At 31.2% G+C, this 14,761-nt stretch overlaps 1 protein-coding gene and 1 long non-coding RNA gene across 13 annotated transcripts; one reads left to right on the forward strand and one right to left on the reverse strand.

Annotated features, from left to right (window-relative positions):
* Positions 1-1,112: 1,112 nt before the first annotated feature.
* LOC117930961 (superoxide dismutase [Cu-Zn]-like) lies at positions 1,113-5,414 on the reverse strand. 3 transcript variants are annotated; one of them, XM_034851779.1, is made up of 8 exons: positions 5,292-5,414; positions 3,857-3,935; positions 3,659-3,760; positions 3,432-3,527; positions 3,170-3,201; positions 2,988-3,063; positions 1,823-1,876; positions 1,113-1,340 (listed from the first exon to the last, which is right to left on the reverse strand). In XM_034851779.1, exons 1-8 carry the CDS (start codon positions 5,397-5,399, stop codon positions 1,318-1,320), a joined length of 570 nt encoding a protein of 189 aa, XP_034707670.1. In that variant the 5' UTR covers positions 5,400-5,414; the 3' UTR covers positions 1,113-1,317. The 3 variants fall into 3 exon arrangements, with proteins under 3 accessions (XP_034707670.1, XP_034707671.1, XP_034707672.1); XM_034851780.1 differs by having other exon boundaries at positions 3,857-3,944; positions 5,292-5,377; XM_034851781.1 differs by lacking the exon at positions 5,292-5,414 and adding an exon at positions 4,508-4,559 and having other exon boundaries at positions 3,857-3,944.
* Positions 5,415-8,771: 3,357 nt separating this feature from the next.
* Positions 8,772-14,018, forward strand: LOC117931192. 10 transcript variants are annotated; one of them, XR_004653997.1, is made up of 7 exons: positions 8,772-9,234; positions 9,337-9,417; positions 9,681-9,770; positions 9,870-9,950; positions 10,035-11,397; positions 12,662-13,085; positions 13,221-14,018. It is a non-coding gene; the product is annotated as an uncharacterized LOC117931192 (long non-coding RNA). The 10 variants fall into 10 exon arrangements; XR_004653998.1 differs by lacking the exons at positions 12,662-13,085; positions 13,221-14,018 and adding an exon at positions 11,499-11,856 and having other exon boundaries at positions 8,776-8,945; positions 9,121-9,234; XR_004653999.1 differs by lacking the exons at positions 12,662-13,085; positions 13,221-14,018 and adding an exon at positions 11,499-11,856 and having other exon boundaries at positions 8,776-8,924; positions 9,121-9,234.
* Positions 14,019-14,761: the final 743 nt, after the last annotated feature.

Below are 14,761 nucleotides of genomic sequence, written 5' to 3' on the forward strand. Positions count from 1 at the left end.
TAATATCATTTGATAGGATGTTCAGAGTTTGGCTTGACATATGAGTTTAGTCAAATATATTCAAGAATGTCTTATGAGGATAATCATTAGAGTAGAAATCTCTTCATGTATTAAATGAGTCTAATTGGTTAGAATGTTCTTGGATAATCAACCATAGATAACATGACTTTTTCACTTGTATGTTCATTGTGCAACAATCGATCTACTTATGTTTGGTTGGTTATTGATTGTTAGGAAAATCAAGTTCACTTGCAATTTACTCAATTATGATCTCTAATTACGCAAAATTTTAAGGCAACCCTCCAAGCCTTTCAAGGGCAATCAAAAGCCTACTTGAAAAATAAATAAATGAATAAGACTAACATGATGTCAATTTGATCATCAAATGGTTTAGGCTTTAGATGACACCATAATTATTATCAGGCTTTAGCATTGTAAATCATGTTCTCAAATTTAGGAATGATTTGGTACTACCATTATGTTAGAGGGATACCATATAAAACTTTTTAAATTGATTAACATTGAAAGAAAACCAATAAAAACATTAATATTAAAAAATTAAATTAAAAAATAATAAAAGAGAGAAGTTAACCAAAGAACTGAAATTAAGATAATAGATTGTGAGAAAAAAACTGAAGATATTAAAAAGATGTGTACAAACAAATGTTACATTTAAGTTGGAGACTAAAATAATCTTATTTTTAAATTTTAATGTTTTGACTATTAATGAGCTTTTATTAAGATCAAGGTTTTTACCACTAGCTATATTTCACACTTGTTTGATCTTCTTAAGAAATCAATTAGATATAGAAAGAGTCGCATTCGGATAAAGAAATATCCCTAGACACATTTAGATGATACCACTTAAGTCTAAATCTGTTGAGGTTGATTAGAAGGGCTAGTAACCAAGGTCCTACCACATAGCTATGGTTCGCTATCCCACTCCGAACACATTAGACCTTCATATTCATAGTTTTATTCCCTATTTGATACACACCATCCAAACTTTCATTCTTAATGTCAATGCATATTGAATCTTTGTCTATCTTAATTTATTTTATCCATTCCTTACCGGATCCAAACTAAGAGAACTACCAAAAACACTTGTGAGATGCAAAACCAGAGGAAGTTTTAGATATAACTGGGAAATAACACAAAAGATTTAAGATCATAACATCATACATCACACCATAAAGGACAACCTTCTTCCCTTTATTCTTTCAAGTTTTTGAGTCTTGTCTAGGGATCTCTCATGCATGACAAAACAAATGTCTTCAACTACATGTGCTTACCATGAGTGTCGGTAGAGCTAGTTTTTTAGCCTTGCAATCCGATAACTCCACAGGCTACAAAGAGGTAAACGAGCACACAACGTTAGGGACAAATGAATAAGATAAAAACCTAAGAAATGTAGAAGTCTAATAGAGAACCCATATGCATCTTTTGATGATCCCAAATAACATTATAGACAAAATTTATCTTACAAGTGCATTTAAAGAACAAATAATAGTGCAATCATTCCGTTTTATCCCCATAATAATTTGGAAAAGAAATTCTCAATCTGCTATGGTGGGGAGGAAAAAAAGAGAATAAAAAAAACTAAATATTGGAAAGCACTCACTCATACTTGATATGATTATAGTATCTCAAAATTTTTAAATGCAAACAAAAATTGCATAAGAAACAAAGTGATTTATCTTATTTCATTTCAAATTACATGAAAAAAAAAAAAACCAAATGCATGATTTGATTTTCATGTACCAACCAAAGCCCCCCCTCTCACTACAAAGGAAAGGAAAAGAAAAGAAAGAAATATGCTTACCACAGGCTACTCTGCCACCAGCATTTCCCGTGCTTTTGCTGAGCTCATGTCCCCCTAAAAAAATATAGAAAAGAAACTGTTATTGCATGCTCAGAAAGCAAAGATATGCTCAAAGGTAAAATAAGAATAAAAATAAGAAAAATAGGAACACATACGTCCATATTCTAACAAAGTCAAGCCATTCCCACTTGGGCCATATTCGGAGTTTTTTTTTCCAAACAATAAAAACAGACTAAACCAGCCAAGTATTCTCTTCTAACCAAATGGTACTGGTGAATGGCAAGCATATATCAAGGAACCAATCAACCTCGATACCAGGGCCTGAAAAACTTAATAATGCTCCAGCAGCTAGCATATGTGGCTTCTGGAGATCATAGCAGAAGCCCAAAAGCGAGTCAGAATAACTTTAAACCATAACTCTTAGAACCCCTCTTTTGCAATCACTCACATCACATAAAATTTGTGATGTCAACAAAACCTACTTCTATTTTGTGAAGAAGCTTTCAGTTCTAATAAAAGTAAGGCCCATTTTACCCCTAATCCAAACATGAACTTTGTTAACAATGTTAAGCGAGGATGAGATGGATATTTAAGTTCTCACACAGATGTCAACCATGCAATGGATAAACTGAATTTTTCAGCTTGATTTTTAAGGCAGGCTGGGTGTCGGATGACTTGGATCTCAGCGATATTTCAAAAATCTCCCTGTGGGTTTCTAATATTTAACTTAGAATCCCCCGATTTAGTGTAGCATATTAGTACTTCCTTGTAAAAATGAGGTAACTTCAAATGCCTCCTTATTGACTCAACAAAGGCATAATTGTAAAACACAACTGATTCTATTTTCAAAGCATTTCTTTTCTCTAAAATTCATCTTGCACAGCTTGTATCAGATTAATAAAAATAGCCATCCTGCACAGCACCCATGATAAGAATAAAAATAATTACTGTGCACAAAATGATGGAATAAGTATACATACGTTTGTCCAAACTTTGTAAGATGGAACTTAATAATGTTCCAGCAAAATATAAATTAAATTTGTCATAAGCTAGGACTGGACTGTTCATTCTTATCCATTAGTAATCCACAGGGCATAGAATAACAGTAGCACAAAATGGAAACACCTGAAAAAAAAGCTTCATAGATAGAAGTTTTACAGCTTACCCTTTCCAAGATCATCAGGATCAGCATGGACAACAACAGCCCTTCCAACAATGGAGTTTGATCCAGTGAGAGGAATCTTTAAACAGAGACAAATACATTTTTTAGATAACAAGAACCAAATTTCAACCTAGCAAAAAGAATAAAAAGAAAAAGAAGACAAAGTGGTAAAAAAAAAAACCTACCTGCTTGTCAACAATTTTGAAATTAACAGTACCTGAAAAGCACACAATCAAATGAAAACACCTTAATGACTAAGAAAGTTCAAATAACATAACTGAACTAGATATACAGTCCAGATATTCCATTCATATCACATAGCTTGATATCTACACAAGGATCTAAGAAAAATGATTGCCTAAAAAGTAGCAATGCCGGGCAAACAATAATAATGCTTCTAATGGTATTCTAGTAATAGTTAATTACAATGAAGTACATAGTACATACCATCCTCACCAACAATGACATTTCCTAAATCACCAGCATGACGATTCTCGTCTTCAGGAGCGCCATGCTCTTTTGCAGCAGGATTGAAATGAGGTCCTGTAAATAATAAATAAATAAGTAATCTAAATACTTAAGCTAAAAAGAAACATGCAGGAAATCTAAAGAGTGTAAGTCTAACCCAATGGCAAAGGATGTAAAAAATAAAGTAACCAATAATTAGACAATACCAGTTGACATGCAACCATTTGTTGTGTCCCCAAGGGCATGCACATGGAAGCCATGAAGTCCAGGCTTAAGGCCAGAAAGACTCCCAGTCACTGTAGTCGAACCTAAAGAATTGAGAAAAAAATAATGAATTTATAGGCAAATATAGCAATCTAAATTTCATTACTTATCCAGAGAAACTTGGTAGATTTCTTGATTACCATCTCCTTCTTCAGCAAAGTAGATAGTTCCACAAACACCCTCATTACTGTTAAGAACGGCAACAGCCTTCACCATTTTCTATGTGATCTAAGAGACAAAATAGTAAGAAATACAAACTTAAAGCGCCCTATTGTATGAGAAACCACAATATTTTTAAAATTATAGCAACTGATAAAGAGGTTTCATTTACATATAAAATGCTTGGATTGAAATCAATAATCAATCCAATGATAAAAGCAAAAGAAAATAAATGGAAAGCAAAACACTTACCAATATTTTTAGAATAAATAATGATTTGCTACCACCAAGGGAAAGGTATAGTCCATACACAAATTAAAATATAATCCTCCTACTCTACCCATTAGAGATGGGATACAAATTAGTGCATTAATACATAATTTTAACTCCATTTTATCACAATGCATTCAGAAAAAAAACCACTGCTTGTACAGAACCTCCCAGAAAATCCCAAATTAAAATAAGCAAGCGACAAGTACTTTAATTTTTTTTTTACTCTTCTCAGAGGCCCAAAAATCTCCACAAATGAAGACACGGTCATGTTCATAAAATATGATATGCAATCCACATTCACAATGATACCTCAGCTTTTTTAGAACCATGATATACAAGACAACAGAGGTGTTCTATACCTTGCACAGACAACAATATTCTTTTTCTTCGTTTTCTTTCTTTTCTTTGTCTTCGGTCTTCTCCTTTCTTCTTTTTTTCCCCTTTTTGTAGAAAAAGGGTTCAATGCATTTTACCAAGAAAGAGAAGCTCACACAAAATTTCAACAAAAGAAGCGAAATTATAAAAAATTAAACTAAATTATAAAAAATAAAAACACCCTTTAGCCACGCTATAACATGTAATACACAAAGCAATACAATATTAGAAGGAAGTAATGACATATATGTATAACTTCCACCACTAAAAGGCATAGGAACAAATAAGATTATCCATCAAATTCACCAAAACGCAGAAATAATTTTGAAAAAAAAAAAAACCTCCCTTATGAGGGAAAAAAAATAAAAAAAATTCAAAGTTTTCCAAACAGAACTGAAGAGATCTGCTAAAAACTCATTTATTCACAAATTCACACAACAAAAATGAAACACAATCTAGCTACAGAATCCGAATATCTATGGTCAACTACACTAAAAATCACAATATATACATATAAGAAATGAACACAACACAAAAATCTAAATGCATCGTGTATAAAAAATAAAAAATAAAAATAAATAAACAGATCCTCGACAAAACACCAGATCAACACAAAATCAAACCCAAAACTCACAGTACAGCTACAAAAAATTGAAACCTAGCAAAAAAAATTTACATGAATCGGATCGAAGAAGCAAGACCCTAATGATGGAGAAAAATCAAGAAGGCAAACCCTAGAAACGGAAGAAGAGAGAAGACGAAGCTCACCTCAGAACACCCCTTTTTAGAGAGAGAAAGTAGAGAGTGGTAGACAGGATAGTGAGTGAAGACTGAGCAATTTATAGAAGTGAAGAGTAAGGGTATGAATCGGCTCATTTTAGTCTGTATTCTCACCTACCACTATCTTGCGCTTAATTTTCCTATTTTCTGTTTGGATAAATGACCTTTTCTCGAATCTCACCTATCATGTACCACTATCTTGTGCTTAACTTTCCTATTTTATAAAAGATTTGATTTTTTTTTTTTGAAAATAAAAATAAAAATAATTAATTTTTAATAGAAATAATATATTAACACGGTGGATATAAATTTTTTTTCATAAAATTAAAAATACATGTAGAAGGCTTGCTATTTTTAAAGATAAAACATATAAAAGAAAAAAAATTAAAATATTTTTTAAATAGATAAATAGACAAGCAATGAATTGAATTTAATAATTTCTGGCCAAAGGGAGGCAAAAAGGAAACTTGGAATATCCTTGATTTATTGTTTTATCCTTTTATTGGTTATAATTTTTTTTTCTTAAAATTTGTGCTAAAAAATATTTGATCAAGATGGAAAAGATAAAAGAAAAATAAGAAGTTAATTTAATTAATTAATTATATAGGGAATTTAGTATTTTGTTTTTAAATTTTGTTAATTTTCTTAAAACATAAATGGAATAATTTCAAAAATAGAAACTAAGGAAAGGCAAAACAAGGTATTGTTTGGTGGATAATGGATAAAATCATTTATATATATATATATTTGTAAGAATCTACAAAATAAATACTTTTATAAAAATGGAAAAAGGAAAATAATGCATTAATTTAATTAATAAAAATCATAGAGTTTATGATTTTATTTTGGGTTATTTAATTAAAAAGGTTATTGAAAACTCAGTTTTAGAAATCTCATTCTTCACTGTTTGTTGGCTTCATTTTGACAAAAATATCCTTAATTTTTTTATATATAGATAAAAATATTTTTTTTTTTAAATTGAAATAATTAAGGGCATTTATATCAAAAATAGGTTACTCTTCAAAACAATACGAGAGAAGTTAAATTTATAAATATGAGATAATTTCATCTTTTTACCCAATTAAATCTTTTATTTTGATAAATTTGTCAATTGCATTCAATGATAAAAATATTGATAATCAGATATGTACTTCGATTCTATAGATATATCAGATATATCATAATTGAGATAAATTGGTGGATATTAAGTAAAAATAAACATTTTAAAGTTATTTAAAAAAATTGATATATATTAAACCTAAATTCTAGTTGATTAAGATTCTGAATCACATACGAAATATAATGAATGATAAAATTCAATCCTTTAATGACAATTTTTAAGTAAGATTTATAACTTTCATTTTTTTTTATAAATAAATAAATAAATAAATAAATATATATATATATATATATATATATATATATATAAACCGGGACCTTTGGCCTCCTGGGAGGCGGCGACGGTTAGGGTTTGGAGCAGAGATCAAAGTCGGCGACCACCAAAGGCCGTGGTTGGACTAAATTGTTTGCTTATAATAATTATAAAAATCAAAAAAAATTTTTTTGTTTATAATAGTTACTAAATTACTTTTCCTTTATAATAGTTAGAAAATTCTTCATGACATAAATTTTTGCTTATAATAATTACATTGAACACAATAAAAAATATAATTTTTTAAAAACCATTCTAATTAAATATTGTTTATTTTAAAATTTTAATAATAATTTTTATTTATAAAAATTGAGTTATGAATTTCACATTAAAATATTGAATATAATAAAATCATTTTACATAATATACTTTAGGTGAAAAAATCATTTATAATTTACTATTTAAAGAAATTATTTTGTTTTAAAATATAAAAAAAATATGAAAAACAATTGAGTGTGAAAAAATAAAAGAAATGAAAAGAAAAAAAAAACAAAGTTTTATGAGGGACGGGTAGAGATGAAAATGAAGATAAAAATAAAAGAAAAATAAGGCTAAAATGTGGGGTGGGGGTTGGGAAAAAAAAAATAAAAAAAGAGGTATAATTGGGACGTGAGGTTGGAGAGGAGAGAGAGGAAAGGAATAATGGAAGATAGTTTAGAAATGTAAAATGTTGTATTAGTAAAAATGGTGTTACGAATAGCAATTGAGATAAATAATAATATATATATATATATATATATATATATATATATATATATATATATATATATATATATATAATTCTTTTAAAATTTATAATTTTTATATTTAATAAATATATAGATTATATAAAAAGATCTATTACAAAAATTAAAATTTTATATTTTTGGTAATAAATTAAATCAAATTTAAAAATAAAATAATTAGAATTAATTTATTTAATAATAAAAAATCGGTGAAATATGATATAATATTAAAAAATATCAGTAAAATATTGATTGAAAGGCAAAAAAAAGTCAGTTGATAAATATATCTTCCTAAATTTTAGGATCCATGAATATTGAATATATCAAGGATATAATATATGGGATATTTTAAACCTTGATTGAGAAATAATTTCACAAAGTGACGATGAAATAGAAGTTAAAAAAAAAAAAAAAAAAAAAGAGATCCTAATTGGCATAAATACTAATATAAATTATTAGTATTTTGTTTTCTACAAATTTTAATATTTATTATTTGGTTAAGAGTGTGAGAAAGTACACGTGAAGACCGGTGAAAAAAAAAAAAAATATGATATTAGTTTAATTAAGAAAATTATAAATTTTATTATTTTTATTTTAATCAAATAAATCAACTTCATTTACTTAATGAGTTCTTTTAATCCCAAAAAAATTGCATATATTTTATTTATATTTAAAAATAATTTAAAATATATATACATTTTAATAAGTCATCTAATTATTATTTAAAATACCTCTTTTACCAAGTCATCAACATTAGTTGACAATTATTATTGTTAGTTTATTATTATTTAAGTATTTTTTTTCATGAAGAAATACCTCATAATAAAAGTGAGGTAGTTTGAATAGCCATTAGGAGTAGTGAAAAAAAAATCAAATAATAATAATAATAAAATAGAAGAAAATATTTATGTGAAAGAGTTTAATTGTCGATTGATGTTGATGATACAATAAATGAAAAAGATATTTTAAGGAATAATTAGATGATTGATTAAAAATTATATGTATTTTTAATTATTTTTAAATAGATAAAGATAATACTAATTTAAAATTTTTGAAGTTTTTTTTTATATTAGTGAATTAAATCATTCTTTTTAATTTCTTTTTACTTGCATTAATATTAACAAAAAGAAGCGAAAAATATGGAGGAAATCGGAGGAAGAGGAAGGAAACAAAAAATTAGAGAGGAAATGAGGATTTTTTTTATTAAAATATAATATTTTTTTAAAAATGCACATTGAAAATATTGATAGAAATACGGCACATTTTGCCAGATGGGTGCCACATAAGCACCATTAGGATTTAGAAAATCCCTATTCCCCATTTATGAAAACCCCCTCTTCATCTCACCGCTCTCTTCATTTTTTTCATTTTCTGAAAACCCTATTCCCTTTTCTTCACCCTAATTTTTCGTCACTCGATTCACCTAATTTCTATGATTGTGGGCTGCTGAGCAGGAGTTGTCAAGTTATCGTCTCTGTTTCCTCAGTCAGTCAGATTATCTGCTCATCTTACTCTTCATTCTATGGATCTTGTTACTGTAGACCATGGATTTTCTCTCCATTTTTGCTTTCTGTCACCTTCTTTTTCTAATAACTTCATCTGTTAAGTGTTTCCTTTCTCCCCTTTTCTGAAAACCCTAATCCTCTTTCTACGTTTTCAGATTCTAACTTCATTTCACTGCATTTCGTGCAAGAGTTAGTTGGAGCATCACAAGACTTTTGCTTTTGGCCTTCATAAACCACAAGAGTTTTCACCATTTTCGACCGTCGGCAAGGTAAGCTTGAAAATTATCTTTTTGAATTTTTCCTCGTCTTTTTCTAATTAAGTCTGTGTTTATTTTAGAAAATTTTCAAATTTGGGGTTTCTTGTTATGCAGGTGGAGGGTCCTGAATATGTGCAAATGAGGGTGGGATGACACAAACTATCTCATCCATTGTTTGGTAAAGACTCGGTGAAGGTTAGTTTTTTGTTTCCAAAATGTTGTTTTCCAACTTTATTTCATTTTCCATTGTTTGATTTCAAATCAAGGTAAAGCATGCAATAAAACCGTGCTCATTAAAAAATAAATAACTGGATGTTCATGGAGTAATTTGTAAATCTGATTAATGGATGTTCTAAATTCTTGATATTTTAGGTTTCAGTAAGCTTCTGTTTGTTTTCAATTTCATTAATGCTATTTGTTTCTTTTCTTTTTTTTTTTTTCTTTTTTTTTTTGTGTAGAAAGTGCAAATTGAGTTGTTAGTGGTATATGCAAACCAGTTGCTTGAAAAGGAGCAATCTGGCTGCCATGCCTCGCACAGAGATGACAAGGTATTTTGCAGAATCCCGCCAGTTGATTTCTTAAAAAATTTGTGCTCTGACAATTTTCAAACAAATCATATATAAATTTTCCATTTATTTTTGTATTAGGTGGATGATCTCTCCAGAATATATAGACTCTACCATAAAATACCTCAAGGCTTGGAACCTGTTTTTAGTATATTTATATAGGTGAGTTGGTTTATTCTTCAAAAAGTGCATCTGCTATATGATCATTTTCACTTGCTGAAACTTTTGAGAATTTCCATGGTGCAGTGTGTTACTAATGAGGGTCTTCCCTTAGTCAATCAGGCTATAGATGCTGCAAACAACCAGGTTCAGTATCTTGAACCATCTTTCTTCAACCCAGTAAATTTTGCATGCACTTATCTCAAAATATTGTTGTAATTTTTTTAATTTGAATTTTATAAGCACAGATTATTCTTGTGTGGATGTCGATGAATACATTTTGCTTTTGACATTTGGTGTTAAGGTGAAGATCATACATAAATGTTCAAGGATTTTAATTTTATTCTTTATGTGATGTAAGGAAAAATTTCAACTAATTTAAATCAAATCGAGGAGTATTAGGTTGAAATTGAGAACATAAAATTTAATTTTATTCCCAGGTCAATTAACTTCTGCTCAACTTTGTATAGCTACTTCTTCAATTCCTACCTCTTATTCTTTCTTTTACTCTAACCATGTTTAGCATCTATTGATTTGAATACCGATTCTTTAATTATTATGTGTTGGGAGGTTTTTTTCGCTTCTGGACAATTCTTCTGGAAAATGCCTTAGGCACAATGTACTGAATTATGAGTTTCATCCCTTGGAAGTTTGTTGTCCATTTTTTATTACTCATCGCTCATTGATGTTTTGGCTTATGTGTGGCTCGTGCATGTCACCAATGCTAGTTAGGTTTTTAGTCTGGCTAATTAGGACTGATTTTTTGGGCACATCAAAGATTTGCCTACAAACATAAGTTGCATCATTTTCTATTGCTTTCATTTCTCATTGTTGTGATGAATTAGGAAAACGTAATGTAGGAGCATGTGTCGTAAAGCTGTTGGGTTTCAAAATATGACTTGTTTTTAGCTTGTTTATATAAGATAGGTGAGCTGTTCCTCAAGTCTACCCTACTCCATTCTAAACCAGTGCTGGTTCCAAACAGCCATCGTCGATTTGGTTGGTCAGGTTCAGGTTCTGTCAACAACATTTGAAACTTCTGAAAATGAGGTTTGGATGGTGGAATTTTCTGGTTTATTGATTTGTCATGAATTTGGGATTTCAATAGATGGTAAGTAGGAGAAGTTAACAATGGCCATACTTGGGGAATTCATGTAGATGATTTGACTTGTTTAAACATGAGAAATTCTGCCTTTCCAAGAATCAATTACAGCTTGTTACATAAAATTTTCAAGTCTACCAATAGTTCATTTCCCAGATAATTGGTTTAAAAGTATTTGGATTTGTTGCAAAGCTTCAAAAGGTACATGACATTCAAAAAGGATTACAATGAACAACTCCTGTATCTCCCAACAGGGCTTGCTTGCTGCTGCACCTTGAAGAAATCTTATATAGGTCAAGTTCAGGAATTACCCATATTGATGTGAAAGTGGAGGAGTTGCAAAGCAAGGTAATGAAATTAGAACTCTTCTTCATTATCATCATCATATAATTCAACTGAATGGTAGTACGACCATCTTTAACTTTTGGAACTGGTTTCATTTCTAGCAGGCATAGGATTATGAAATCTATAATCTTAAACCATTCTTTTCAAGCACATAGTTCTCTAAAGCCCGCTTTAAGTTGGATGCAGAGTGGGGTGTGATGAGGCATCCCCTTGCAAGATGATGACAAAATGTAACTAAATTAATATTCAGACAGTCGAGTTTGCAAAGCAAGCAAAGTTAATGGTCCCAAATTGTTCTGGTTATTCAGATGAAGCAGAGTGGAATTCTACATCAACCAAAATCTCATTGGTTCTTTAATGTATTGAAATTAAACATGATCTCTATTTAACATACAAATTACAGTGATTTGAATGAGGATGGGATTAGTACTGAATGATGGGTATTGAAGTGAATTTTAGCAACTGAACATTTCTCATTTGGTTTTAATAAGTTTTGTGGGTAAGGATAGAAAAATCGTTGGTAAATGCCAAGAATGCAGATTAAATTGGGGCCGCTGTTTGTTACCTATTTCGTCTTAAATGTGATGCAACTAAGCTTCCTGAGCAAGGCAATTATACCATAAAGGGGCCAGAGGGTGTATTACGGTTTGCTTCAAGATGAAGCCAAAATGATGGTTAGTTGTGGTAGGGGAAAATTGGAGTTTAATATTCCATCTAAGATTGTTACACTAAGCATGTTACTAGAATGTGATATTTTACTGGTAATAACATTTTCATGGATCCTATATAGTTTATTGGTAATAACTTGTGGAAAAATTTCAGGACAAGTTTTGTTATTGGCTGAAAATTCATGATAGATAATATTAATGTGTAATGGTTGAGTGTGTATATTTATAAAAAATAAAAAATTATCCATTTGACTGTGACACTTGCTGATTTGAATCAAAGATCTCAGTTATTTAGTAGAGGTATGCAAATAAAAACTCATGTGAACTCATTGATTGAAAAGACGAATTCCAATTTTATGGTCTTTTCAATAAACAAGTTCTGAATTTTACATTGAACTCATTTATTAAAAAGACGAGTTCAAATTTTGTAAAATTTGAACACGTCTTTTGAACAAACGAATTGAAAAGAAGAGTTATTATTTTATATTTTCAACATATGCTATCCACATGGAATCCCATTCAAATTGTCTTAGTTTTAGAAGTATTTTGGGAACAACAACATTTTAATAAATATTTTTAAAAAATCTGTACTTTTGTAGAAATCGAAGGGAATGGAGGAAATCTTTTCAGAAATGAAAAATAGGAAGGAAATCTTGAAAAAATCACCTATTTATTGGGGAAAAAAAAAAGTGTGTAGACCCCCTTTGGTGGAGAGGACCTGGGGGGAGTGGATTTTTTCTTGGCTTTGGATTACATTTTGAGATAGGGTAGGGGACCCCCAGCTGAGAGCAGGATGCCGTCTGCATGAGGCGTGCAGCTGAAGGAGGGTGGTTAGGAGGCCATGCTGCTGAGGTGATGAACAGCAAAAGGGAGGTAATGGCTTGCCCAAGAAGATAGCACCGGCTGCCAGAAAAAGGGAAAAAGAAAGAAAAAAATGGGGGAGCCAGAAGCAAGAGGGCGGAGGGATTTTCATGAAGAAAACTTAGAGTCTTGAGGGCTTTTGCTGGAGAGATACTTCCACAGGTATGAATATTAGAGGCTTGTTGATTGATTTGGCTGCTTATATTTCCTCCATATATCTTGCCAATGTATGCATGTTGTCTGGTTTGCATGACTTTCTCGTTTGTTATGGCCATTTTTGCTCTTGGATCCCATTAGTTGTATGAGCTCCAAGGAGTAGAAACTTCCTTTCTCCGCGCATGGGCACGTGCCTTCTGCTTTGGTTCACATCAGCACCTCGAGTTCATCCACCCTTGTTCATGGGAGCCATGCAAACATGACTACCTTTTCCATACCCACTTCCTATTAAACCATACAACTTAATATCCTTGATGTTATGCCCTCCATCTGGTTCCCATTCTCCATGAACTCAGGTCACCTTCCCAAAACCTCGCCACTCATCTCACCCATCTTCCCCATCACCTTTTCTCCCTCTAACTGTCATACCCATCTTCACAAGGACTCCCAAAGCCGCCTTTCTGCACGCATGGGGTCCAAACATGCAAGCTGCCTCCACCCTCTTCCTCCTCATATCTGCCATCACTCCCGCCGTCTTCATCAGAGGCGCGTTTGTTAGAGGCCTGGAGAGCTTCACAACCTTCCATGCATGCGTGCTGCCCTTCCCCGCTCCTTCTCGCTGCGTGTACCGCGTCGGCGAGGCGCTTGCTCACCTCACCAACCACCACCACCCGCCCCGGCCAGGCGAGCACTCGCACCAGCCACCTTGACGGCTGCACCTTTTGGTTGCCGTTGAACCGCCGCCACGGCTCCTCTCTCCATCTTGCTGCCGGTGGTGAAGGCTCTCTCTGAGGATGATGTTGCGTTTAGAGGGGTAAGCTGTGAAGAAGATGAATATTGGGCTTGAGTTTAGAAGTCCAGCCCAGGCATATAAATGGATGGCTTGTGAAGAAGTGGGCTGTGATGGAGTATGTATTGGTGATGGGTTTAGGCTTGCCCATGGTGACGGGTTTGGGCTTAAATTGGAGCCCAGCCCAAGCATTTTGATGGGGAGCCTCAGTGCTCCTCAAACTAACCACTCTCATGGGCCCTACCCATTTCAGGATAGCCCATTTGGCTATTTCATTTCTAAATAAGTTTTTTTTAAAGAAGAAAAATTAGTAATTTATTAAGTCATTCATTCATTGTTATTTTTTATCTTAGTTCATTTTTACCAATTTAGTTAACTCAAACTTAAAGACAATTTAAAGACGAATTATTATTGATAATTACATTTTTATCTCGAAATTAATACTATTCAATTTCACTAGTTTAAACATTATGATTGTTAATTATTATTATTACTTCGTACGCATCTATTTATCATCTTTTAAAATCTCACTCATTAAAGTTAAATTCTAATCCTTCAAAAACCTCATATCTTAATTTAATTTTTCAATAATCTATTAAATCTCATTTTCATCGAATAAGAATTATTACCATATATTATCTAGCTATTTAAAGTCTAAAGCTTTCAAAGAAATCATGTGTCTTAATTAAATTCTTCAACAATTAGTTCAAATCTCATTATCATGCATTAGAGTTAGTATCCCATATTTATTTACTAATTTAAAATCTAACCCTCCAGAAATCTGATGTCCTAACTTAATTTTCAAACCCCTAAAAATTCTACTATTCTTTTTATTCCGTTCTAAATGATTATTTTCGTTAACTAATATTATCATCCTATATTAGTTTATTTA

The sequence above is a fragment of the Vitis riparia genome, chromosome 14 (genome assembly GCF_004353265.1).
Source record: "Vitis riparia cultivar Riparia Gloire de Montpellier isolate 1030 chromosome 14, EGFV_Vit.rip_1.0, whole genome shotgun sequence".
In the NCBI taxonomy this organism is placed as follows: domain Eukaryota; kingdom Viridiplantae; phylum Streptophyta; class Magnoliopsida; order Vitales; family Vitaceae; genus Vitis; species Vitis riparia.

Bases quoted from the DNA above. Each gene is read 5' to 3' on its own strand.
- LOC117930961 (XM_034851779.1), bottom strand. From the start codon at position 5,399: ATGAGCCGATTCATACCCTTACTCTTCACTTCTATAAATTGCTCAGTC. The intron at 3,528-3,658 runs GTATTGTCTAAT...TATTATTTACAG, and splicing joins AAATGGTTGCATGTCAACTG to GACCTCATTTCAATCCTGCT. The intron at 1,877-2,987 runs GTAAGCTGTAAA...ATATTTTTTTAG, and splicing joins TCCTGATGATCTTGGAAAGG to GGGGACATGAGCTCAGCAAA.